We start from the raw sequence: 24,267 nt of genomic DNA, 5'->3' as shown, positions 1-24,267 counted from the left end.
CTTAGTGTCTTCAGTGGTCTCAATATAGGATTAGCAGGATGTTTTTCTTTAGGGATGAAAAGTTTTAGGGATGCAGCTATACCGTGCTTCTCATTTCTCTTTTGCCTTCTGGTGAACATTTTTGACTACAGCTTTCTGCCTGCTGGTTCTTCACCTTGCAGCAAGGACGGCAACTCACACTCTTACAATATTCAGGTAGCCCTGGGGCAGCAGAGTGTGTTGCGTGAGGTGATGTTGTTGAACCAGATGCGGCAGCAGGTGGGTGGACAAACAGCAGGTGCTGGAAGGTCAATAATGCTGTAGGAGTCCTGCCCGAAAGGAAAGCAAACAGAGCTCCTGCATCACCGGCAGGTGAGATCCAGATTGTGTCCAAGGTGCTACGCTACAAAAGCTCTTAGTTACATACATTACATTCTCCCTCTATACTCGGCACCGGTGAGACCGCTCCTCGAATCCTGTGTTCAGTTCTGGGCCCCTCACCACAAGAAGGATGTTGAGGCTCTGGAGCGAGTCCAGAGAAGAGCAACAAAGCTGGTGAAGGGGCTGTTGAACAAGAGGAGCGGCTGAGAGAGCTGGGGGTGTTTAGCCTGGAGAAGAGGAGGCTGAGGGGAGACCTCATTGCTCTCTACAACTACCTGAAAGGAGGTTGTGGAGAGGAGGGAGCTGGGCTCTTCTCCCAAGGGACAGGGGACAGGACGAGAGGGAATGGCCTCAAGCTCCGCCAGGGGAGGGTCAGGCTGGACATTAGATAAAAACTCTTCACAGAAAGGGTCATTGGGCACTGGCAGAGGCTGCCCAGGGAGGGGGTTGAGTCACCTTCCCTGGAGGGGTTTAAGGGACGGGTGGACGAGGTGCTAAGGGACATGGGTTAGTGTTTGATAGGAATGGTTGGACTGGATGATCCGGTGGGTCTCTTCCAACCTGGTTATTCTGTGATTCTATGATACAGATGTGGAACTTACTGACTGGAAGCTTTTGAAAATAGATCCATAGCGGTGGTTTAATCCTACATCCACAGCACAAGCAACCAGCATGAATTCTAAGGTCCGCTCCAACCCAAACTGTTCCATGAGCCTATGATAACTTTAAAGAAGGAAATGTTATTCCCAGTTATAGCCACACTCAGTGGGAACCGGGACTCAAAGCAGTAGCATTAAAGCCATTTAAACTCCAACCATTCCGCGTGTCTGAGGTGATACAGGAAAGCCGGGGAGGGGCTCTTGATCAGGGAGGGCGGGGATAGGAGGGCGAGGGGGACGGGTTTGAGCTGAAAGAGGGGAGGCTGGGATGAGATCTTGGGGAGCAGCGCTCTCCCCCGGGGCGGGGAGAGGCACCGGGTGCTGAGGCGGCCGCCCCGGCCCTGGGGGCGCTCGGAGCCCCCGGCAGGTGTCCCGGGCCCCGGCAGGGCTGGGGCGGGCTGCGAGCTCCCTTCCCCTCCCCTCCCTGCCCTCCCCTGCCCTCCCCGAGGCCCGGTGGGCGCTGCCCGGGGCGGTCCCGGCCCCCCGCCCCGCCCCGCGCCGAGCCCGGGCTGCCGGCGCCCCGCGGCCATGGAGCGGCTCTGCGGGTCCCGCTTCTGGGTGAGCGGGGGCTGCGGGACAGCAGCTGCGGGGCTGGAGGGCTGGAGCCGGGGCAGAGGAGCTGGGGGGGCAGAGGGAGCTGGGGGCAGAGGGAGCTGAGGGAGAGGAGCTGGGGGGCTGAAGGGTAGGGGCTCGGGGACAGAGGGAGCAGAGGCAGAGGGAGCAGGGGGACAAGAGCGGCAGGGGCTGGGGGAGAGGGAGAGGAGCCGGGGAGCTGAAGGGCAGGGGCTCGGGGGCAGAGGGAGCTGGGGGTCCGGAGCAAAGGGGCAGGGGGACATGAGCTGGGGGATTCAGAGGCACAGGGGCAGGGGTTGGGGGGTGGGAGCAGGAGGGCTGGAGCAGAGGGGCAGAGGGAGGAGAGGGGCAGGGGCTGCAGGCAGAGAGCAGGGGAGCAAAGCAGGAGCTGGGGGGCAGGAGCAGAGGGGCAGGTGTGGAGCGTGGGCAAGGGTAGGAGCAGGGACAGCGGTAGGAGCCCGGGGAAGGGGCAGAGAGGCAGAAGCATGGGCAGGGGAGCAAGGAGCAGGGAGTATGGGCAGGGGCAGAAGCAGGGGAGCACGGAGCAGGAGGCAGGGGAGCTGGAGCTGGAGCAGGGGCAGGGCCCATGGCACCCCTCTGGTTCGGAATTTGGCATCTCCAGAGCAGAGCCAAGGCCCCAAGGGAGCCCCCGAGCCCCCCAGCCGTGCCACAGCTCCTGTAATCCTGCGGGAGATGTGGTGCTGCCTGCAGCTCTCCCCACCGCCGTGGTCCCTAGTCGGCCTCTGGGCCTCGAGGCAGCGGGCATGGCTGTTCCCCCCTTTCCAGGGTCCTGTTCTAATGTTGCTGCTGATGTTGTTCATCACTGTTGAGCGGGGAGGTTTCCCCCATCAAGTGCTTTGGCGCTGCTCAAGAGCAGTGAGTTTGAGACAGTCAAGGGTGGTCAAAAGCCTCAGAGTTTTGCAATGACTTATGTTGGTCTTTGGAGCCTCTTGGGAAGGCTGATTGCAGCAGGGACTGGGTTCGTAAAGCAGAAAAGTTTGGGAATTGCTGCCGTGGTCCTGTGTGTAACTGCTGACTGTGACGAGTGCTGGGTGCAGGATTTCCCCAAGGTGCCGCGTGCTGCTCTCCTCCCTCTGCTGTGCAGGCAGGTGCTCTGGACAGTACGAAGCCGCAGAGATTTTGGCATGTGTGGTAAATCTAGGACTGCACTCCAGTCCATCGCAGTTTCTGCTGTGCCCTTCTCTTACATTGATTCAGTGCAAGGGGCATTTTTTCTAAGAAAAACTAGCAGGAATGAAAAGGAGTATCTGAAGATGATGCACTGCTAGAAAGCTCTTAAAGCGCAACACAAGCAATTGGCTGTGAGGGCATAATGTTGGGCTGCATCTTCACTTAACTATCATTAAAAATCTGTTTCAACATTACTTTTAAAAGAGGACTTGGGCTCCTAAGCCTTGGTTACCTTTCTTTGTTCAGGTTTGGATTTAATTTCCAAGCACTCTACACGCTCTCTGCCACAACAGTTGGCAGACTAGCTTGCTCAAACAAGTATTTTCACCTCTTCTTTCTACTATAAAGACTTTAGAGAAGAGGAGCAAGCACAAACAGATCAACACTGCTTGTGAGTTTATAGACTGCCTCGAGAAGTGTGGCTTTGCTTCTCCAGGAAGGCGTGTTGTGCAACTATGCTTCATAGCCAGAGCTTTGATAACAGTTTGTTGATACATTAATATAAAATGTTCGGGTGGTTTTGCTGGTTTTAAACATGAAATAAAGGCATCACTTGCTACGTCGTGCAGTCCTGCCACACTGGAGCACAATGCTCTTTGTGGTCCTGTATCTGTGCTACGTTCAGGTTGTCTCTCCTGGTTTTAATATTGTCATAGCTTTTCAAATATAAATTCACAGGAAGTAATATAAAGGTAATCCAGGGAAGGGATTTTAATTAATAAACACTTCTTTACAACATAAATGATGAAGGGATCTAAATATGCTTAGCAAAGTATAAATAATAATTTACAAATATACCTTCAGCCTTGGCAAGGTAATAGTTTGAATGCGATTAATTTCGGTTGCTCTGAAACAGAGTAGTTTGGATGGGGAGAGGAGTGTGTTTTCTGTCTGAGTCTGTGAAGGAAGATGTCAGGAATGTGTGACAAGGCTCTCCAGAAACTTCTTTTTTGTGTAATTACTGCATCATTATGCTTCAACATAAAATATTTCTAGAGAATCAAAGGGGACTGACTGGAAAAAAGAGCAACTTTCCTTAAGCAAATGGGAAAATGTTCAATCAGTGTAGACCTGCTTTGTCTGTTCAAAATGGTTCAGAGTCCTTTAGGTTCAGAACATCCTTCTATCTGGCTAATTGTTTTTAAAAATGGCATTCGATAACTGTGTGAAAGGGAATATGTGACCAAGTGACCAGCAGGTTGGACTCTGTGAATGAGAGTCTCATTCTCTGTTTTGGTAGCTGGTGGTGTTTTCTCTGTCAACAGGAGTGTGGACAGCGAAAGCTCCAGGGAGACCTTAGAGCAGCTTCCAGTAGTGGAAGGAGCTCCAGGAAAGCTGGGGAGGGACTTTTTACAAAGACCTGTAGTGACAGGATGAGGGGGAATGGCTTTAAATTAGAAGGGGGAAGGTTTATTTTAGACATCAGGGAGAAATTCTTCATGTTGTGGGTGGGGAGGCCCTGGTCCACGTTGCCCAGAGCAGGGGTGGCTGCCCCATCCCTGGAGATGTTCAAGGCCAGGTTGGATGGGGCTTGGAGCCCCTGATCCATGGGAGGTGTCCCTGCCCAGGGCAGGGGTGGGACTGGATGGGCTTGGAGGTCCCTTCCAACCCAACCCATTCTATGATTCTATGAGATATTTAAGTGATGACCATGTAGGTGACAAGTCACCATGGAAGGATTTGCTGTGCAAATATGCTATTCTGTGGGAAAACATAGGTTGAGGCTTCTTTTTGGTATATGTCCACAAAAATCGAGGTTCTCAGGCTGTTGTCCATGTGAAGGAGGCAGAGGAGGGTAGAAGGCAGCTGCTGGCCTGTGCATGCAAAGGAATACTCTGCGGTTTTGCAATTCAGATCAAGAACTTGATAAAATGTGAACCAGTATTAATACACATAGCTTGTGAACTTGGGTTCATTCCCCCTATTTTGTCAAAGAAAATCCAGATATTTTGGGAAGCTGAATGACATTCGAGTGTCAGATTTAAAACCATTTAGAGCGAAAGGAAACACGCTGGTCCAATTTAAACAGTTCTTTGTTTTGGAATTTAAACCAGCTACAATACTTTCCTGTTAAAAGGAGAGCAGAATCAAAACAAAACAGTTCAGTCTTAGCTCATGAAAATGTTTACATTGCAATATATCAGCTTGAACTGAGGATTGATCTATTGTGGATTTTTTTGGCTTGTCAAAAGTGTTTTAATTTCAAATCTTCACCCTGGTGCAGAGTGGGGAATTTTGCTGGAAATGGCAGTGGGCTGGGGTTTCTTAGGTTCCACACAGCAAAATAATTTCCTGTTCAACCCATCTTAGAAATGAGAAGTTAAAGGAAACATCGTAGATCACTTTAGAAATCTATAAAAGTTTCTGGCTTCCAGCTGCTGCATTACCTGTTGAACACGCAAGCAGCAATTGCTAACACAAACCCAGGGTATTTTAAAGAGAGGGGAATGACTGGAACATGACTTTTTCGAAATGCGGTAGGAGCAATCTTTTCATCTCAACACTCAGAACATACTGTCCGCTTCAGTGGAAAATCCAGAGGTAATCGTTAGTGTCTCCCAGCAGTGTTCCCGTGCTAAATGACTTTTGGGAGGAGATAAATGGGATCGCTCATACCCACACAAGGCAGTGCTTAGGTGTGGTATTGACTATTGCCCATAATTACCTCCTCTTTATTGTGTCACATATTTATTGTGTGATAGTGTGCTGGATAGTTGTGCCAGTTAATGTGACCCACAATCTCCCTGCTTGGGAAGCAGATAGTGATGAGCTATCACTCTACTTTGCTGTAGGAAAACATGAATGGTTCCTCTGGTTGGTTACGGTTGAGATCCAGGCTTGTTCCTTTTGCTCCTGCTCAGCCCACAGAGCTCAGTTTCCTTGCCTACCCTGTGCCTTGGTATCCTGACAGAGATCTTTTTTTTTTTCATCCCACATGGAGTGCTGGCTCCTTCATCCGAGGCTCTTGAGTAACTCAGCAGGAAGTTGCTGCAACTCTCAGAAGTAAAAAATACCTCAGTCTTGTCTTTTAGACAGTCTCATACAAGCCCCCATTTAACCTTTAGGGTTGCGGAAATTCCTTCGCCTTGAGTCATTCTTCGAGATATTGGCAGGTGGACTAAAAGTCGTGCTGCTCTAGAAAAGCCACTTCCTTCTCTGCTGGCTCATAGTGCCACCGCTCTCCCCTCTGCGTAATTTTCCTTTTTGCTTTGTCATCTATCATGCATAATTTTTTTTTTAGCTTAAGATGACTTAGCATCTTTGGTAAGGAAGAAATGTTTCTTTCAAGGATGTTGACAAACAGTGTGCTTCTTGTAACATCTATACGAGTTTATTTTAAAAAAACCCAAACCCATAACTTATGTGATTTGGCCCTAAATTAATAATAAAACATGAAATTTCAATTATTCCATTATATTTTTGTGAGGGTGGGGAGGCCCTGGCCCAGGTTGCCCAGAGAAGTTATGGATACCCCATCCCTGAAGGTGTTCAAGGCCAGGTTGAATGGGACTGAGTCCCCTGATCCAGTGGGACATGTCCCTGCCCGTGGCAGGGGTGGGCCTGGATGGGCTTTAAGGTCCTTCTAACCCAAACCATTCCCTGATTCTGTGATTTTTTTTGACTAAATGAGTTCCAGCAGAGGAATAGTGGAGCGAAAGGCAGTAGCGCATCATTGCAAAGGAGGGATTCTGCAGTAGATGATATGCTCCATCCTGGCTGTTCTTTATCTATTGGTTCCCCCCTCTGCCACACCGTGATAAACACAGAACGTTCAGTGTTTAGGGTAGTTAAATGTGATAAGATCTCCACATAATCTTTGTTAATCACATCCAGCTTCAGATGACTGAGTCCCACTTGTACAAATCTCTTCACAGACCGTGGGTATCTATGTTCAGTCTCGTGTTAGGTAGGAGATCCAAACAGGTAACTTTAATAGTTTCCTCAGATGTGAGGTCTGTGAAATCAGGTTATCTCGAAGATGTGCTGTGTTGGTAACATCCTGAACTTAAAAGCAATTAAGGACTCAAGCTCAAATTCTCCAAGGATTATAAGATTCTTGAATTGAGCTGAATTGAAGCACTTGTTGAAGGATTTGGGCCTCAGATTCTCAATGTCAAAAGCAGTATAAATATTTATCATGCGATCTGGAGTATTATCCAGCACCTTTTATCATTCATCTGTGTGCAAACAGTGTAACAGACTGTACTTGAATCTGTTTGGGGAAGACAAAGTTTGAGAGTTGTGAGCAAAACTTAATACCAGTGAAACCTGCCAATATCAAGGATTTATGGTGTCCTTCAAAGATGGTGTCAATTAATGAAGCTCATGACAATATGACATTAGTTTCAGTAGAATATGTGAATGTGATTGTTCTTCTTTTTCAAGGAAAGCAATCAGTGCCATTTCCTTCAAACCAACACGCTGATGGTCATACAAACGGTACCTTCCTCGGTGCAGGAGAATGGGGACAGCTGAGAAAACTGTCACCTCCAACGCCTGGCCAGCATGGTCTCTTCTGGAATTCCCAATTCTGGAATTGCAGGAAAAAGAATTTTTAAAGAAAAAAAAGCACCCAAAGGGAGGAGACACTTCTTTCCTTTTGCCCAGGTGCACTGTGACTTTGTGGGAGATGGGCAGGCAGATTGCCGTGCCTCTGGAGATAGACTCCTTTCCTTTTCTGTATTAAAATGAAGAGACTATTACTGTTTAAATTTAATTTGAGAAACCTATTAAATGGGACCTTTGATTTTTCCAGTAAGCTAATGCTCCATTTGTCTCCTGATCCTGGTGTGAATAGGATGGGCTGTTCTCCAGCCGCACGTTACTTGGCTGAGCCGGAGGAGAGTGTGGTGGCAAGCGGCCAGAGAGCTTCCTGGGAACGCGTTCAGGGTTTTGTAGAGCCACCAGCTTGAATCCTGTGCTGGGCGAGCTGGCACCTTGTCCCAGCACTAATCGCATGGCAGCGGGTGTAGTAAACCTCAGATCCTTTACAGTAATGTCACGTGCTGATGTCATAAAGCTTGGAAGTGGAACAGAATAAGAAATGAAGGAGCGGGAGAAGAAAAATGATATCACAGGAGTTGTTTCAAACATCAGTGCCGTTTAGTTTCAGAAGGAATAATTTCTTTTTCCTCTCCAAAGCTTTCTGAGGGTACAGGAATACCTTTTTCTTTTTGAAACAGCTGCCCTGGTTTAGGGCCAGCCTGCAGAGTTCATTCTTTTCTGGGTACAAAGAACTGAAACAAGTAGCTGTGATGACTGAGAGCTGAGCATGGTTCCTGCAAATTAACTCCAAGAGTGTAGCTGACTGTAACGCTTGTCTGTGTTGGGTGAGCTTAGGTCACTTCTGTGAGCAATAAACCGGGCTTAATCTTGGCATTAAAGCTTGTTAGCACCCAGGGTCTGTCTCACCGCTGCGTTTGACTTCTTGGTGCTCCCTAATGAGCATCCCTGTAGCTGAAGAGCGTGACCAACCTCGGGTGCTTGAGACGGAGCGTCATCTTTGTGTCCAGCCCCACCACACTCTATGTTAAAGGCAGCCTTGACCAGACACTAAGGTCTCATTATCACTGCAGTCGATTTGTCGGTTCCAGCTCCCGCTAGGCAGGCAGAGCCACATGAACAACAATTTGTGACAATCCCTTTTATTATTATTGTACATCAGCCCAGCTGGATGGGCTAGGTTGAAGTGGAGGAGTTGGGGTGGGGAGGGGAGAGAGAAAATAAAGCAGGGGCCACCTTGTTTGCAGCTGTTTCAGCTGTTCCTACTGCTTCTTAATTGAGCTACATTCATTATGAACCTTGGATTTACTGTGTTCCTTTCAACTGAAAGGAGACGGGATGGCTCAGACTAAGGATATTCCCCCACACCCATCGTTACGCTGGGCTGGAATACAGCAACCTGCTCCTTTATTTGTACTTGCACAAGGCTGTAGAAAGGCCTTTGATGCAATTAAGAGGAAGTTTTCTCTAAAGCAATATAAAGCTTTGATCGGTTCTCAGAGTCAGTCGGGGACTTTCTTCTGCTGGAAGAATGATCCTGTTTCCTTTTCCTCTTAATCCTGCTTTTGATTTATGAGCATTTGTACCTCTGTGGCTGCACTACGCCTTCCTCTCTGAGTCAATAAATGCCCTTCTCGCCAAGCAAGAAGACAGACTGCTACTAAATCAGCTGAAATAGATGGATTTTACTTTTACTTTAGGTGTATGCTCCCTTAGATGCAGATATTTCCTGTGGTCAGCTTGTCCTTTTGTCTCTCACTCTGAGGCTAGATGCTTCTCTAAAGCCACATCTCCCAGGGGCTCATGACTGTGGTGGAATACAGACCTATTTTGTTTTCATCCTGCCTCATTTTTGTTCATGATGGCAGAGAGGCTCTGAACCTCTACTTTTAAATCAAAAACTAAAAGAAGAAGAAAGAGAAACTTATTGTTTTGTCTAGCACCCTTAACAAAGCCTGTACCTTGATTTTCGAATATCTGGTCCAGTTCTTAAGTGCATTGTGTGGTTGGTACCGTTTGTGTCCTGAAACTCCTGCTCAGGCAGAAACCTGGGACTGGTTACTCCACAAACACAAACTGGTTCATGTAGGCTACGAACTTGTGCCAGGCCTATTCATTTTGTTAAAATAAGCCACTAAAGGTCCTTCTGCTGCTGGAAAAGAAGGTTCAGCATCCTGCATGGTGCCCTTTGCTACTGCAGGTAACTGTTGCTGTGTGCTTCTTAAACAGAAAAGCTCTGTTTCTGGTTATTAATTGTGGTTCATAGCACTACGAATGCCTACACCCTCTCAACCTCACCTTTGTTTCAAGCAGTGTTGCTGTGGTTCTACAGCGGAGAGTGTTGTTACCTCCCTTAGGAGGTGAAAAGCCAACACGAAAGGTTGTTCCTGTAATCGTATGAAGGAATTGAGTTGTGTAGCAGTTGCTGAGTTAATGAAGTGTGTTACTGCTTCTGTGCGTAAGGGTGAAATTGTGCCTTTGGAAATGTACAGGATTCCTTTTTTTTTGCCAGGCTGTGCAAGCGAAACTCCCTGGCAGAGTATTTACCAGATCAAGGGGCAAAAGGACAGGAAGATTCTCCTCTATATTTAAGTTCTCACAAACAATTTCTTCTGCAAGAGATACCGATCCTGTTTTTATTTACTGCAGGGAAGCGCTGCTCCTTTCGGTTATTTGCTTCCCTATCTTTTACTCTTCACGTGTACCTTCCTGGTCGGCTTTCCAATTTGATTTTTAATCTTGAATAACGTGCCAGCTGGTGATAACTGACGCGGAATCAGCGATAGGGCATGTATTAACCTTGGGCAGAGTGTGAATGACGTCAACGCGATGGCCTTCACCTTCCTACTTTTCAGCCTAGCTTTAGGCTTTCTGTTTGTCCCTCTTTTCTGACAGCTGTACGGATGATATGCAACAACCCTGAGATAGGTTGCATTGAACTTTTATTTCCTTTAAAGACATTAGCAGTTTTAAGGATGGTGTTTCCCATAGCAGCGTTCTTTTCTAGAGCTAAGAACTAGAGCAGATTTAATGTTGCTTTGGGCTTCCCCTCTTTAATACCTTCCTTTAAATGACGATCATCTGTTCCCTTCCCTTAAATGATGATCGTCTGAGCAATTTTAACTGCTCATCTGGATGTGAGTCCTGCTGCACAGATGGGCTGTGTCGGTCCAAAGGCTGTGACGGGAGCGATGGGTACGGCTGAAAGCTGCTGCAAGGGGCAATGTCAGTGATAATCTGAAATGATCAACAGAAATCCCCGCTCATTTGTAAGTTTTCGTCTCCGGGGGCGCTTTGCCTGCTGTGAAGCTGTAACGAGCACCTCTAATCTCTTTTCCCGTGGATGTCGGCATTGCATTTAAGTATTATTACAGGATTAAGTAAATTGTGTGCCCAGGGAGTTTGGTATGGCAGGCTGGTAATTCTGCAGTGCTGTGACTCAGTAGCAGAGCCTCCGACTTGATCTGTGATATGGCATCCAAGGAAATTCTGCTGCTTACAGATGGTTGCCACAGAGCTCCTGGCAGTCTGGAGGAGCCATGGAGAACAGTGGGACTCTGGATTAGGGCAAGAACAGAGGTTACTGCCCTTAAAACTTGGTTGCTTGTGGAGAAGTGATCTGAGGGCGATGTTGGGTGTGCCGGCTGTTAGGATTGAGAGGCTGGAGCATGTCCAGAGATGGTCAAGGAAACTGGTGAGGGTCTGGAGCACAAGTCTTCCAAGGAGTGTCTGAGGGAACTGGGATTGTTTGGTCTGGAGAAGAGGAGGCTGAGGGGAGACCTCATTGCTCTTTGCTCCTCCCAGAAAGGAGATTGTGGTGAGGTGGGTTTTGGTCTCTTCTCCAAGGTAACAAGTGATAGGAGGAGAGGAAATGGCCTCAAGTTGTGCCAGAGGAGGTTTTGTTTGGATATCAGCAGAAAAATTCCTTACTGAAAGGGCGGTGAAGCATTGGAACCAGCTGCCCAGGCCTGCAGTGATTTCAGCAGGCTTTTACTGAAGGGAACCCTGAGACAGAGCTGTGATCTACAGAGGAAGTTGAGCAGCTCTTGGGAAAACGCAGAGCAATGAGCTGAGGAACGTGTGTGCTATCCAGCATCAGCATGTTAGACGTCTTTCAACAGCAGGTCCCAAAAAAACCTTGAACCCGAGGCAGGTCAAGCTGGGTATGTTCATCCTCAATCAGGATGGGACACAAGAAATATTTGAACTTGCTCTGCTTCGCGGGACAGAGTTCAGGGTATGGAAAGGCAAAGCCAGATTAAAGCAGGCGCCCTAAAGATTGGAGTCAAGTTGCTGGTGTGTCCCTCCAGCTGTTGCGTCTTGTGTTTGTTCTTTAGGGTGGAGTTCCATAATGTCACTGCTGAACTGGAGGAGATTTAGCAATATTTAACAACGTTGGCTTGGTCAGGGTAGATTGAATTGACTCTGACTCAAAATTAATTCTTTAGGGCTAGAGTGAAGGTTGGAATTACGCTGTCAGTGGGGGGATTTATACAGTGATAACGGGAACTGCCAGCTCCATGAAAGCAGATCCAGCTTGGTAGGCAATGTGGTAAGAAACGAAAAAGTCAGATTCCCAGATTTAAGAGTAATAAAAATAATAATTCCTAGCAGAGTCCCTGGAACATGGCAAGCAGCATGGCTTCATTAGTCCACTGTGGTCCAGAGGCAAGTAATCTTCATGGAATGACACTACTTAAAGGTTTTTGATGCTGTGTCTTCTAACAGGAACCGCTCTCATTGTGTTCGAGGATGTGATTTTGAAGAACACCAATTCACTGAAAGGGAAGCTTCTTACAGAAACAGATCTGTGCCAGGGAAGCTTGTCTATCTGGTCCAGGCTGGAATTGGACCTGGGAAAACATGCCCAAGATTGGCAGTAGGCAGACCTGTCACCTTGGATGGAAGTTTCTCCTACAGCCCCCACCCCCTTTCCCATGTGCGGTGGAAGCCCCAGGCTCTTGTTGGCCATTGAGTGGCTGCTGCTTCTTGTACTTTCACATACTTTTGGAAAGGCTCCACTTTTATTCTCGGGGATAATTCAGCCGAATCTCAAACTTTTACATGTTTTTTTAGGACAGGATTTTTGTTTTCAGGCCAGCTGTATTTATATATTCCGAAATGCAAGTCCTTTGCCTTGTTTAAATAAGAGTTAATGAAAACCTTTAAATGGTTTGGCAGCCACACAGTCTGTGTCTTGGACACAATAGTCCACTTGTGTTCAGGCTGAAGTTAATGGACATCTGAGGCAGTTTCTGGGTTGCCGTCAGACAGCCATTTCTGGACTTTTTAGTCTCGTAGGAAAGATTTAAATTAAAAGTGCTTTTTTTTTTCTCCCTCACTCAATAACTTTCCCCTTAAACAGAATCTTTGTTTTATTCTGTGCCCAGTTATTGCTATTCTTCCTTGGCTTTCCTTTTCCAGGATTTTTTTCCAGCAAGCACAATTGCAAACACGCTCAAGACATTGTTAAACCACATGTAATTTCAAGAGGAAATGAGTATTTTGTTGAATAAATGATGATACATAAGCTCCTGCTTTGGAACTAAAGAGCCCTTCAGCTCCAAACTCCAAGAGGGCATCTCCTGCCCCAGGCAATGTAGCTGGTGAGGGAGCTTATCCTGTTAGAGATGCTGAAGTGTTTTGATGATGAGCAAAAAATGAGTGGTCTTTCAACATGATCATCCTTTCTGGTGCCAGGGACTTGCTCGCTGGAGAAAACAGAGAGAGTTTGAGTGTGAGGCTGGAGTGTGGTTTGGTTTTGATCTCGTGTTTGGATTGCAGTGTAATTGTCCCCATGTTGTGGATTTGTGGCTGAAGTTTCCCCTAGGTCTGGACAGACCTGTTCAGGTAAATGGGAACGTTTTATTCCTGCAGCCCACGCCGGGTGCTCGGGTGCCTCCAGAAGAGCCGTTTCTCAGCCAGAGGGGCACCAACTCTGCCGTGTTAAAAGGTGCAGTTCCATTGTGCAGCTCATGGATTTGTGCCACCCCCCAATTTGTGCCAAAGCTGATGTCTGGAGTGAAAAACTTGTCCCAGTTCAGCCAAACCACCCTACAACCTGCCCTGGCTTTGTTGTTTCGTTGCGCTTCGGAGCTCACTCCTGCACATGGGGATGGAGCGATGCCTGTCCCTCCCGACAGATCATCTCTGAAACTGAAAGGTTGTCAGCAGGTTGTGGCTCTTCAGTTCTCCTAAAATCAACCATTCCTTTCAGAATTCGGTCTTCTGTATTGGTAAACAAAAGCAGGACTGGAAATACTGGTGAAGAATTTATATTCAGACTAGTCAGTCAGTCATTGATAAGGCATGGGGAGAGTTAAGCTCAGTTTAACTGAAAAATACTTCTACTGAGAGTTCATACCCCAAAATAATTATGTACAAGTAGCTGATTCCACTGTGGAGATAAGGCACGTTTGAACCTCGGATATCTCAGTGTTATCATCTGCTTGTTAATGATAACACGACAATGCAATATTACATTTCCTGCAAGTAACTGTTTATCTACCACGTTGAAGATGACACATCAGATGGCAAAGTGCAAGTTGTGAGTTTCCAGTAGGTTTGGTTAAAACCAAGTTCCTCTTAATTAAGCTGAAATTTCTATTTTAGTTTGTATTTTTGTGTCTGCGTGTGTGCACGTGGTGCATCCACGTGCTTAGGTACCAGTTGCACAAATTGTTTCTTCAAGCAGATGTTCCAATGGATAGTTTCTGCCTCTCGATTAATAAATGTCTCATCTTTTTCTTCCAGGATTCAAATCTTTCAATACACACTGATAATCCAGACCTGACACCATGTTTCCAGAATACCGTCCTAGCGTGGATCCCTAGCATCTACCTATGGACTGCATTGCCCTTTTATCTTCTCTACCTAAAGCATCACAAAAGAGGGTACATCGTGCTTTCCGTGTTGAGCAGGTTCAAGACGGTAAGATCTCTTTGCAGTGCTCCATGAGTAGGGTGCAGTGTTGGGTTTGTTAGCATTGTTGGTGGGAATCTGTGGATCATAAGGGTTCTGCTGTCCCTCTGACTGCCCCAGAACTGAGTTTACCAACTGCTGTTTGTGTTTGCTTTCAGCTCTTTGGGGTCTTGCTGTGGTGCGTGAGCTGGGCAGATCTCTTCAGCTCCTTCCACAAGCTCCTGAAAAATGAAACACCTCCACCAGTCTATTTTGTAACTCCACTGATCGTTGGCATCACTATGGTTTGTAGCTGTTTCTGTTTGCTATACCTGTATCTCCTTCTTAGACAGCGGAGGAAAAGGGTTCCTTTATATTTGTGGCCTTGCCCTGTCCTCCTTTAACTGAATTATTAGCACTTGTATTTCTGAAGCAAATTTTGCTTACTGAAAAGTGTAGATTCAGCTGTGTAAATTAAAGTCTTCATAACGGAGAGATTGTTCTGCCTCTCCCACCTTGCTCTCATCTGTTTCTCCAGGCTTGCGGTCCAGGTGTGGAGAGAATTTGGGTGTGACTTTGCCTGAGCAGGGAGATAGGATAGAGCACGTGCATTGTTTGGTGTTGTACGGGACTCTGTAAAAACATGAATCTTATCTGGCAGGTGTTCTTCATTAAACAGAAACAGCATTTGCTTTCCTTAGGATGACAAGCAGGCTTTTGTGGCTGTTGTGTGAAAAAATGCAACAGTAAAATTTGCTCATTAAGTTTGGTTAGACTTCTTTTCAAATCCTGTTTTCTAGACAAGTCACCATCGTCCATCCGGGCTGGAGAAATGGCAGCTCTTACATTTGGTTAAAATGTTAATAGCTAATACTTAATTGTACCCGGCCTCATTCTGGAGATGAGGCTCTGCAAACAGCAAAAATAAATTATTTCATAAACCTGTTTGCTGCTTCCCTTAGAGGAGGTTTTGCCTTTGGGTTCTGTGAAGTTATGACAGAGCTTTATTTCCACGAGGTGCTGTTGTCAGTGTGGCTGCGATAGCTGCCAACTGGGAGTGTGAATGAGGGGAGCAGAGGGACGGGGCTCTGGTCGTGAGTTCCTGTGTTTACTCTCACAGCTGCTGGCCACATTGCTTATTCAATACGAAAGGCTGCGAGGAGTTCAATCCTCTGGAGTGCTCATTATCTTCTGGTTTTTGTCGGTGCTCTGTGCCGTGGTGCCTCTCCGCTCGAAGATCATGACTACAGCAGCCCAGGTAACCTGCCATCCTTGTCAGCACCTGGAGACCGGGAAACGTAGCATTAATCTCTCTGCAAAGGGAATGAATCACCCAGTTTGGAGCCAGCACCAAGCCCATCTTATGCCAGGGACAAAGAGAGGTTTGGTTCTGTTGCCTTGACTCAGACTTGTTTAACTTGAAGGTATTTCTCATGCAATGGCAAAAAGCAGATTTTGCTTAGCCCAGGGCTATCCTGGAAACCTGACAGTCATGTGAGGCTGTACCAATGCTGGATAGAGGAGAACACACTCTTTTCTTTCTCTTTTTTTACCTTTCCCTTTTCCCTCTTGCAGCCCCATCCCTGCCCTGCTTAAATAGGGATGGACAGTAATTAGAGATGACACATTTTAATGTGTCACGTTCCTTCTTAGCTGAGGCAGCTTGGCGACATTATTCAGCTCCATAGGCTTTCTTTGGTCAGTGCCCGATGTGCTGAGGATGGTGGTTTGACACCAACTGTGGCTGTAAATAGAGAACAGAAAGTTGAAGGGAGAGGGAAGAAACCTTGGCTGCTGTAATTCCTGTTTGAAAACACAGCAGGTTTTCCCACAGAACCAAATTTCCCTAAGTAGGGTGAAGCAGATTGCTTCAGTGGTTAGATCATCAAAAAGAGCGCTTGAAAAACATTAAGGTGATTGCTTTCCCTCAGTGAAATCAGGGCTGATTCTCTTTTGTGATTTCTTTTTTTCATACTTAATATTTTGTAGCTATTCACAGCATTTTCCTTTTGCAAGGATTTTGCTGTACCAGGCTGTTGTAAATATCCCAATGCAGATTGAATTAAACTTGAAATGACAGCCTGTGCAGAGCTTCTTCAGAAAGTAGCTGCAGTCCTGGCGAGACCCTTTCAAGCACCACTTCAAGTCAATTGGAGACCTGTAGTAGTGATGAATAAGCACAAATATTGGACTATCAATGTTCGAGTCCTTAATCAACTTAAAATTATGGATATGGAGCCTTTAAACAGATATGGGAACATTTCTTCTCTTGCAGCTGCTGAGGACAAAGTATTCTTTTTCTTGCATTTGAGGTTTAAACATTTGAAGTGAACTATGAGAACATTCACAACTCCATTAGGGTAGGAAAGAGCTGAATAAGGAGCATAGCTTCACAGCAGGAAGTTTTAAGTCAACTGCAGACTCCTGTGAGTAGGAAAGGAAATCTCTCTAGAGCAGATGGAACCGTTATTATGCAATACAGTGGTTTTTTTGCAGATTCTGAAAGTATTTAGCACTGACAGTATTTATCTGTCACTGACTAGATACTAAAGTGAATGGATGTTCTCTGATCTGGGTTGACAATTCCTGTGCTTAAGACGTGATCTTTCAAGAACCCCTGGAGGTAATTTAAAAGGATGTCGTGTAGCCTTGCCTCCAGAGGGTGTCTGCATGCAGTGAAGATGTATAAGCACTTTGAACTTGACATAATGTAATGAAAAGCTTGGAGATAAGCTTGCACTTAGGCACTTTACAGAGTACATGCATACACTTGTAAGATAATTCCTGCTAGGAACTACTTTGCAGTATCCAACTGTGGAGGAAGAAAGGAATTGGCAAAAGAAGCTGTGAAAAAGTCAGAGAAGGAGAGGGAGAAACATGGTGTCGGTGTTGGGGGGTTGGGAAGTACAATAAAACAGTCATTTACTGTGTTTCTTCTTCCCTCCAGGACCATGTAAATGAAAGGTTCAGGTCTACCACATTTTACATCTACTTTGCTTTGATAATCATTGAGTTGATCCTTTCATGTTTTAAAGAAAAGCCTCCATTTTTTTCCCCTGTTAGTACAGATCCTGTAAGTATTTTATGTTGCTTTATTTGCATTTTACAGTCTAGATCATGTTCTTAGAGTGCCACTCAGAGCACTTGTCATTGCAAACAGCTTCGGATGTTGTTGAGATTGCAGTAGTTCGTGACCCTCTTACAAAGTGCTGGCTATGGGGAGTAACATCGGGGTTTGAAGACTTTTTGCATTACGTGTGCCATCAGGAACGGCTGGAAGCTATGCAGTGAGAGCAGCTCTCCCTGATCCTTCACGGCACTTTAAATTACATTTATGAACAGTGAAGTGTAATATTAATTATTTTTAGAGTGGTTTTTGTGGAGCTGGTCTACTTGCTTCCTATTCATTTAGAGTTAGCTGAAGTCTATAAGCGTTGTCTTAATAAATGAGTTCTATATGTGTTGAGAATAGATATGGAAAAACATTAATAACAGGAGATATTAGCGATGTCACGGGTTAAATCTTCTCCAGTTCATAAAATGGTCTCTATAATTGGATTTGTGTTTGAACCAAGCTGAGAGAGAAGTTGAGTTCATTTCTTAAAATGAACGTTTCAGAAACTATAGAATGACATTTCACTCTCTTCAAGTGTGATTTAAAGTCGGTAATGAAGCAGTTTTTAAAGATAAAAGGAGTTCTGCATGACGTGAAATGAAAGGAATCAATTTTATGCCTCATTGAGGCATAGGTACATACACGTAGTATCAGATTATCAAAGTAAAGTTTGGGTTGGAAGGGACCTTAAGCATCAGCAGTTCCAACCCACCTGCCATGGGCAGGGACACCTCGCACTGGATCAGGTTGTTAAATCATATATAAAATTTGATCAAAATAGACTGTCTTCTATTAAAATAATGGTAAATGTCTTTATTTATTTATTTATCTTGTTTCCCCCCCCACCGCCTAGAATCCACGTCCAGAGTTAACGTCGGGCTTCCTGTCGAGGTTGACGTTTTGGTGGTTTACAAGGTGAGCTTCTCTTTTCAGGCTGTTGGACGGCTGGCAGCACCACTCCCTCGTGATGTGTTGTACCGTTAGCGGCACAGAGCTTTTTCCTCTTTAAGCAGTGGATGCTGGATTCTGTCATCCACAGTGGTGTCAGCACTTGTAGCGTTTGCCTTTTAAGAAGCAACTTTTATAGCGCTTTTACTGCCCAAACCTCTTCTCTGAAGAGCTGTGGCAATGATTGTGGTGTGAGGAACCAGGGGTACAACCTGGCTGTGCTTGCCACACGCTGGACTATAACCTCAGCTGAGATGTAAGACAGGATCAGTTGTGGCAGCCTTTCACCCATCTGAGGATGCATTTTGTTTCCTCTTGAGGTTCATGGGTGAATGCTTTTTTATAAGGAGATTGTCCGTGCAAGAGGGAAAGTAAACTGGGTTCTGTGTACGAGTGATTATCGGCAGTTGATACTGTGTCAAAAGGCATGTGTTAACGGTCTAAATGTGAGATTGAACTCTCTACTGCTCCGTGATAAAAAAGTAGAACAGCTGTCAAAAGTCAGGTTAGGAGCCAGATTTTCCATAGAGATTGAAGGTGTGGAGGCCTTCGTTCTTCCAGCCATGTGTCTTTATTGCCCTGGCAACAGCCCTGTGAAATTTTTTAGCAAGAGGGTGAGATCTTTCCAAACTTCAGTGTTTTGATTGTTCAGCTTCCCCATCGAGATTCTTGGCAACCTGGTGTTTGTATGTCTTGACTAAATTCCTCTCCCAGTTGAGTTTTCAGAAAAAGCTGATTTTCCTTTAACTTCAGTGAGTGTCACCTTTGCGCTGTGTGCACCTCTGATGCTTATTCCAGACAGATTTGGTTATTTTCACTTCTAAAGCTTCCCCGTTTGCATTTAACGCCACAGTTTCATTGAGGTGATTCTGGTAGTTGGGTTTTATTGTCCTTTATTTTGAAGTGATGTTTTCAATAAAGCACCATGTAATCAAAACTCCATAGTGTCCTTCCCTTAATTACAAACATTAATATCGGGAGCAAAGGAAGATGAAGGTGTAGTTATTACCCTTTCTGCAGAGAGGGATCTTCTTGCTTTCAGCCCAATACTCCCAGAGTTACCAGCACTGCTTTAAATACTTCTAGCCAAACTGAGTTGGATTGTTTTTCGCAGCATGGCAATCCTTGGCTACAAAAGGCCCCTCGAAGAGAAGGATTTGTGGTCACTGAATGAAGATGATACTTCAAAAAAAATTGTACAGCAGCTAAGTAAAGAGTGGGACAAAGAAAAAGCAGAGTGCAAACAGTAAGTATACAAACCAGTCTGCAAGCAGAGATTGATCTGAGTTCTTTTCACGTTAATAAGCTGCTCACCCCTGAAAATGTCTAGGCAGAGGCAATCAGGAGCCCTCTGGGGTTTGTGTACCACCACTGCTTTTTTGCTAGGTGCCCAAACCCTCGCTGGACAGACAGTGCCATTTCCCACGTGGAGAGGGGCTGGAGATGTGTAAGCAGAAGGGATTGAGTTGATTGAATTGTAGAAAATTAACAGTTTTCTTCACTGTTAGATGTCTACCCTATAACTGCAACCCTCCTAGCTGTGTTAGAGCGCAACTTCTAGGCACGAAAAGGAATTCCTTGCCATCCCCATCATGAATTTTTTTTGGCCTGAGGCTATGTTTGAGCTCGTAGCAATGAGCAGCTCTTCACCTCCTAGCAGTAAAGGTATGAAACTAAAAACATGTGAAAGGCAGAAGGGGCAGAGAGATCCCACTTCAAGAGCTGAGCCCCTATTCCTCTTGCCGAAAAGTCCACAGCAAAATTCTCGTTGTCTCTAGTGGAACTGGGATGCAGGTCATACTTTGCATGCTGTTACATCCATGCTGGAGAGGATATCCTCCTTGTTGCGTGTTCTGGCCTACTCTAATCTGAAGACATTATCTATTGTGTGACTGTATTTCCTTCGGCTGCTGGTTAGTGTCCAAAATGTTTCCAAACAAATAGATATGATAATAGTGCATTTCAGATGAAAACTATCCATCAGGAGGAGGCCTGCACTTCAGTTTCCTTTCATTGTAGAGATTTCTTCTCCATGTGGAGGCTTTCCTCCCTTTCCTCTGTTCTGTGCGTATCCTTGCCAAGTTGGAAAGACCCTATTACGTGATAACATTAGGAGTGAGTTGCAAGGCCCTTGGCAGGGCTGAATATGATGTGGTGACTCCAGGGCTGAGACTGGTCAGGTTTCCAGTGCTCACCAGCACTGTGCGCACAGGCTCTCTGCTTTTACTTTGGGGCTTTTCTGTTTTCTCAATGTCTCTGCTTTTATGGCGTGGAATAATGTGCGTTGTCTGGGTTCTGATCTTTTTTGCACAGACATAAATCTTACTCCCTGAGGCTTTTCTAGAGTAAGAGCACAGCCATTGTGCTGAGGGTCCAGGAAAGCTTTTGCTAGGAAACCAGAAACTGTGCCTGGAGTTTTGTCAAGGGATTCATTGCAATTTGGAAATGATTCGTACAGACTGAGGCCACTTGGCAATGAATTTAACCTTTAATTCTGGCTTGCTTTTAGCTCAGGTAAAACTCTGTGGCACTTGTATTAATGGTTCTAAGATGGTGAAAAGAGCAAAACCAAAGCATATCGCTGTGCTCCAGATCGCTGGGTATCACATAACTCTAAAAGTTTTGTGGCTCTGCTTATTCTTCAATTCTAAGTGGGTATTCTTAATTGCTTAATGCCAAACAACATCGGTGGTAGTTGCTTGGGAGCCTTATGAATACTTCTTTTTCCTTTAACTTTTCCCATTAAATCTGCTTCAAGCAAGCTTTTATGCCGTTAAAAATGCTCTGTCTAGTTTTACATGTGTTGAAAGCATCGAAAATATTTGCAGTATATGGGGTAGTAATTTTATTTAAGGAATGTAATCAGTTGCAACTCTGGCATAGCTAAAGCTTTAAACTTATTTTATGGTAATGATTATCAAATTTCTATTGTTCCTAAACCTACAAGACCTCCTTTACGTTTTGCTTCACAGCTGTCTTGTGAATTATTGTTAAATAATTGCTAATAATTCACGTGCTACTAATGAGTTACAGGAGACATGAGGGTGGATTTGAGTTGTGATAGATAATCAAGCACGTGAAGAGTATTTTTCCTTTCTTTTCTTTGCTTGCGTGGCTAAAGTCTCTACTTGCTTAGCTGCTATCTGAGAAAGAGAAGAGTGTTTTGCCTCACATGTAGTTAGCTTCTTATTTTAGAGACAGTGCTTGTGAGGACAAATTGAAGATGCAGGGCCTTGTCCTCCTGGCTGAGAAAGCTCTGTGATTTCCCACGGGACAGTCAGCATCTATCACCTGCCCTGCTGTAAGAAAAGGAAACCAGGCTCATGCTTTTTGTCTGGATGAAACCCTGGGTGTGAGCAGTCCCAGACGCTGCTGAGAACCTGGCCTCACCTGGCTCCCCGGTGTAAACACTGGAAGTGCATGTTGTCCCTTTGGGACTCTTTGCTGTGAGAGAACCATTTTGCTGCTGTTAGCTCACTGTAATAAACATTTTTAATAGCACAAAGCCAGAGGCAAGTAGTCTTGTTTCTTCAAATCCTTCGATGAGTTTAACAGCCTGGTTGCCAGAAAAACAAGCCTTTGCTCATAAAATCCCCAGATTTGATCTGAAGGGACAAAGACAACACTGTTTGTTCTGTCTGGGGAAGAAAAACCCAAATTGTCTGGTTTTAGGTTCTCCCCCTGCCCCCAGACTTTATTGCAAAGAAACTGGGCTTTGCACATGCCTTTGTTTGGAAGGATGTGAGCGGGTTTCTGTTAACCACAGCGATCAGTTTGAACTCTCACAGGCTGTCGGAATTATTTGACTCTGCAGCCAGCCGGCTCCAAAAAATCTGCACGCTCTTTATGAAGAACCATAAATCCAACCTCACTTGGTCGCACTTACAAGTTGTTTTTCAAATGCCTCCTTCTAAGTCTTCACTGTTTGTATAGTCTCTCCTCCATCTATCCCTTCTCACAAAGCTTATGTGGCCCAGACTAATTTCCTCCTCCCTGCTCCACCTGGAGTTAACCTTCCTGGCAGACAGTCAGGAAATTGTTCTCTCAGTCCCATAGCCCCCAAGAAACAGCGGCAATTTGGTATTTGCTGGTGGAAAAGCTGCCAGGCTGTTCTTTGAGAAAAAATCATGGAGGAAATAATTTCCCGAAGTAGCTGGTCTGTATTGATGGGCAACGGAATTCAGGCACCTAAACCCCGGAGATGCCTAGAAAACCCACCCAGGGCCCCAGAGAGCAACACAAAGTGAGTGGGTCTGTTTGCATCAGTCAGTCTTGAAGAGCTTTGTGAAGAGGTCACTTTCCTTGGCTTGTTTTGCAGGTGAAGAGAGCGACAAATTAAGAAAGAGATACAGCCGCATGGGGTTTAAATGCTTAAATTGTCATCTGAGTAAAATGCTGTACACATAGGGCAATGACATTCTCATTGTCTCTAATGGCTTGTTTCCTTCCCCTAGGAAGGAAGATGTGACATACATGAAGAAATCTAACCACATGCTGAATCACGTTGGTGATGGTCCAGAGGAGGCAGAAGTTCTGATCAGAGACAAAAAGCCCATCAGGAAGCCTTCCTTTCTCAAAGCTTTGTTGAGGACCTTTGGGCCGTACTTCTTAATTGGCTCCTTCTTCAAGCTGATACAAGACCTCCTTTCTTTTGTCAACCCTAAGCTGTTAAGGTTGGTTTACCGTGTGAGTGGTTTTTACGTGTGATCCCTATGGAGGAGGCTTTGGCACGGAGTATTTGTTTTTGCAGCTCATAGCTAGTTCCTGTCATGGTGCTGCGTGTGTGTGTGCTCCCCACCTTCCCACTGAAATGCCACAAGACAGGAGTTCTTTATTGCGGACTATGCTAGAAATTGGGCAAGCTTCACTGAAATCCAAGATTCATTAATTGCCCATCACCAATAGACAGCTTGGAATTACAAATTACCCGCTGCTCCGTGCAGCCGTCAAAAGCAATTCCGCCCTGTTTCGAAAGGATTATTTGTGAAATCAAAGCGAAGCGCTGCTCGCTGGATCCAGCAGTCTCTGCACGGCTGATCCCCAGGTGTGTTGGTGGCCACAGCTGTAGCATGGCTGATACACAAACGGAGTGTGATGCTCAAGTATGTGGTGCTTTGGCCATACTGCTGTCACCTGGGAAAGATTTGGGGCCGTTTCTTGTGTTCTCGGCTGTGCACAGCAATGTGTGTGAGGCACAGTTGCAGTATATCTCTATGTGAAAGAAACCTATGGTTCCACCAAAGAAAAGTAAAGAGAGAGTGGGCCAGGTTGGATGGGGCTTTGAGCAACTGGATCCAGGGGGAGGTGTCCCTGCTGATGGCAGGAGGTGGAGCTGGATGGGCTGTGAGGTCCCTTCCAGCCCAAACTACTCCCTGATTCCACGATTCTATGATCTTGACCGAAGTGGGGTGTGCTCAGACTCTCTGCACGAGGAACACCTGTACCTCCCATCTCCAGGGGCACCAGTTGCTCAGGCTGATCTATAAAGGAATTGGCACGATCCCCGCATTTTTTTCTCTGTTAGTATTATTCTTAGAGTGAGAATTACACCAGATAATCATTAATTAAGAAGAAGTAGCAGTGGGAATACCAGTCCTGTTAATACATGAGAGAGGAATGGAGTGTCGATGGGGGCCACAGATGGCTGTGGGGAAGGGGAGGAGAGGCCTCTGCTCTTGTAGGGGTCTTAAAATAACACCAGGGTGCAGCTTCAGTCTGAGATCACGTTGTTCTGTGGGTGGTTTGTGACATACCCAGAAATTTGCTAAAAAGAAGGTCCAGCCCAGTACAGTGGCATTTAATAGCTTGCAGCCTGTCTTTCTCCAGAATCCCTGGAAGAGGAGGCAGCTGGCTTCCTGCTGAGAACACATTAAGTATAGTCTATTCTGGGAATGGCTCAAATTTGCATAAATTCCTGGAGAAAGTTGTCGGTGATCTCAACGCAGCAATTGGGAATTTCTTCTCAAGTCTAAATTCCTGCAGTCTTGGAAAATGCACTGCTAGTGGTAAGAGAAGATG

At 45.7% G+C, this 24,267-nt stretch overlaps 1 protein-coding gene across 1 annotated transcript in view; it reads left to right on the top strand.

Annotated features, from left to right (window-relative positions):
* Positions 1-1,505: 1,505 nt before the first annotated feature.
* The window catches only part of ABCC3 (ATP binding cassette subfamily C member 3), a 45,015-nt gene continuing 22,253 nt past the window's right edge, over positions 1,506-24,267 (top strand). Inside the window, exons 1-8 of the mRNA XM_069872708.1 lie at positions 1,506-1,577; positions 14,040-14,216; positions 14,366-14,491; positions 15,307-15,444; positions 17,134-17,259; positions 18,155-18,216; positions 19,364-19,495; positions 22,704-22,922. Coding sequence (XP_069728809.1) covers positions 1,548-1,577; positions 14,040-14,216; positions 14,366-14,491; positions 15,307-15,444; positions 17,134-17,259; positions 18,155-18,216; positions 19,364-19,495; positions 22,704-22,922 — 1,010 coding nt within the window. The 5' untranslated portion in view covers positions 1,506-1,547. The remainder of the gene's footprint in view (positions 1,578-14,039; positions 14,217-14,365; positions 14,492-15,306; positions 15,445-17,133; positions 17,260-18,154; positions 18,217-19,363; positions 19,496-22,703; positions 22,923-24,267) is intronic.

This window comes from Phaenicophaeus curvirostris, chromosome 19 (assembly GCF_032191515.1).
Source record: "Phaenicophaeus curvirostris isolate KB17595 chromosome 19, BPBGC_Pcur_1.0, whole genome shotgun sequence".
Classification (NCBI taxonomy): domain Eukaryota; kingdom Metazoa; phylum Chordata; class Aves; order Cuculiformes; family Cuculidae; genus Phaenicophaeus; species Phaenicophaeus curvirostris.
Note: the sequence above shows the minus strand (reverse complement) of the source record. Positions and strands in the feature narration are given on the sequence as shown.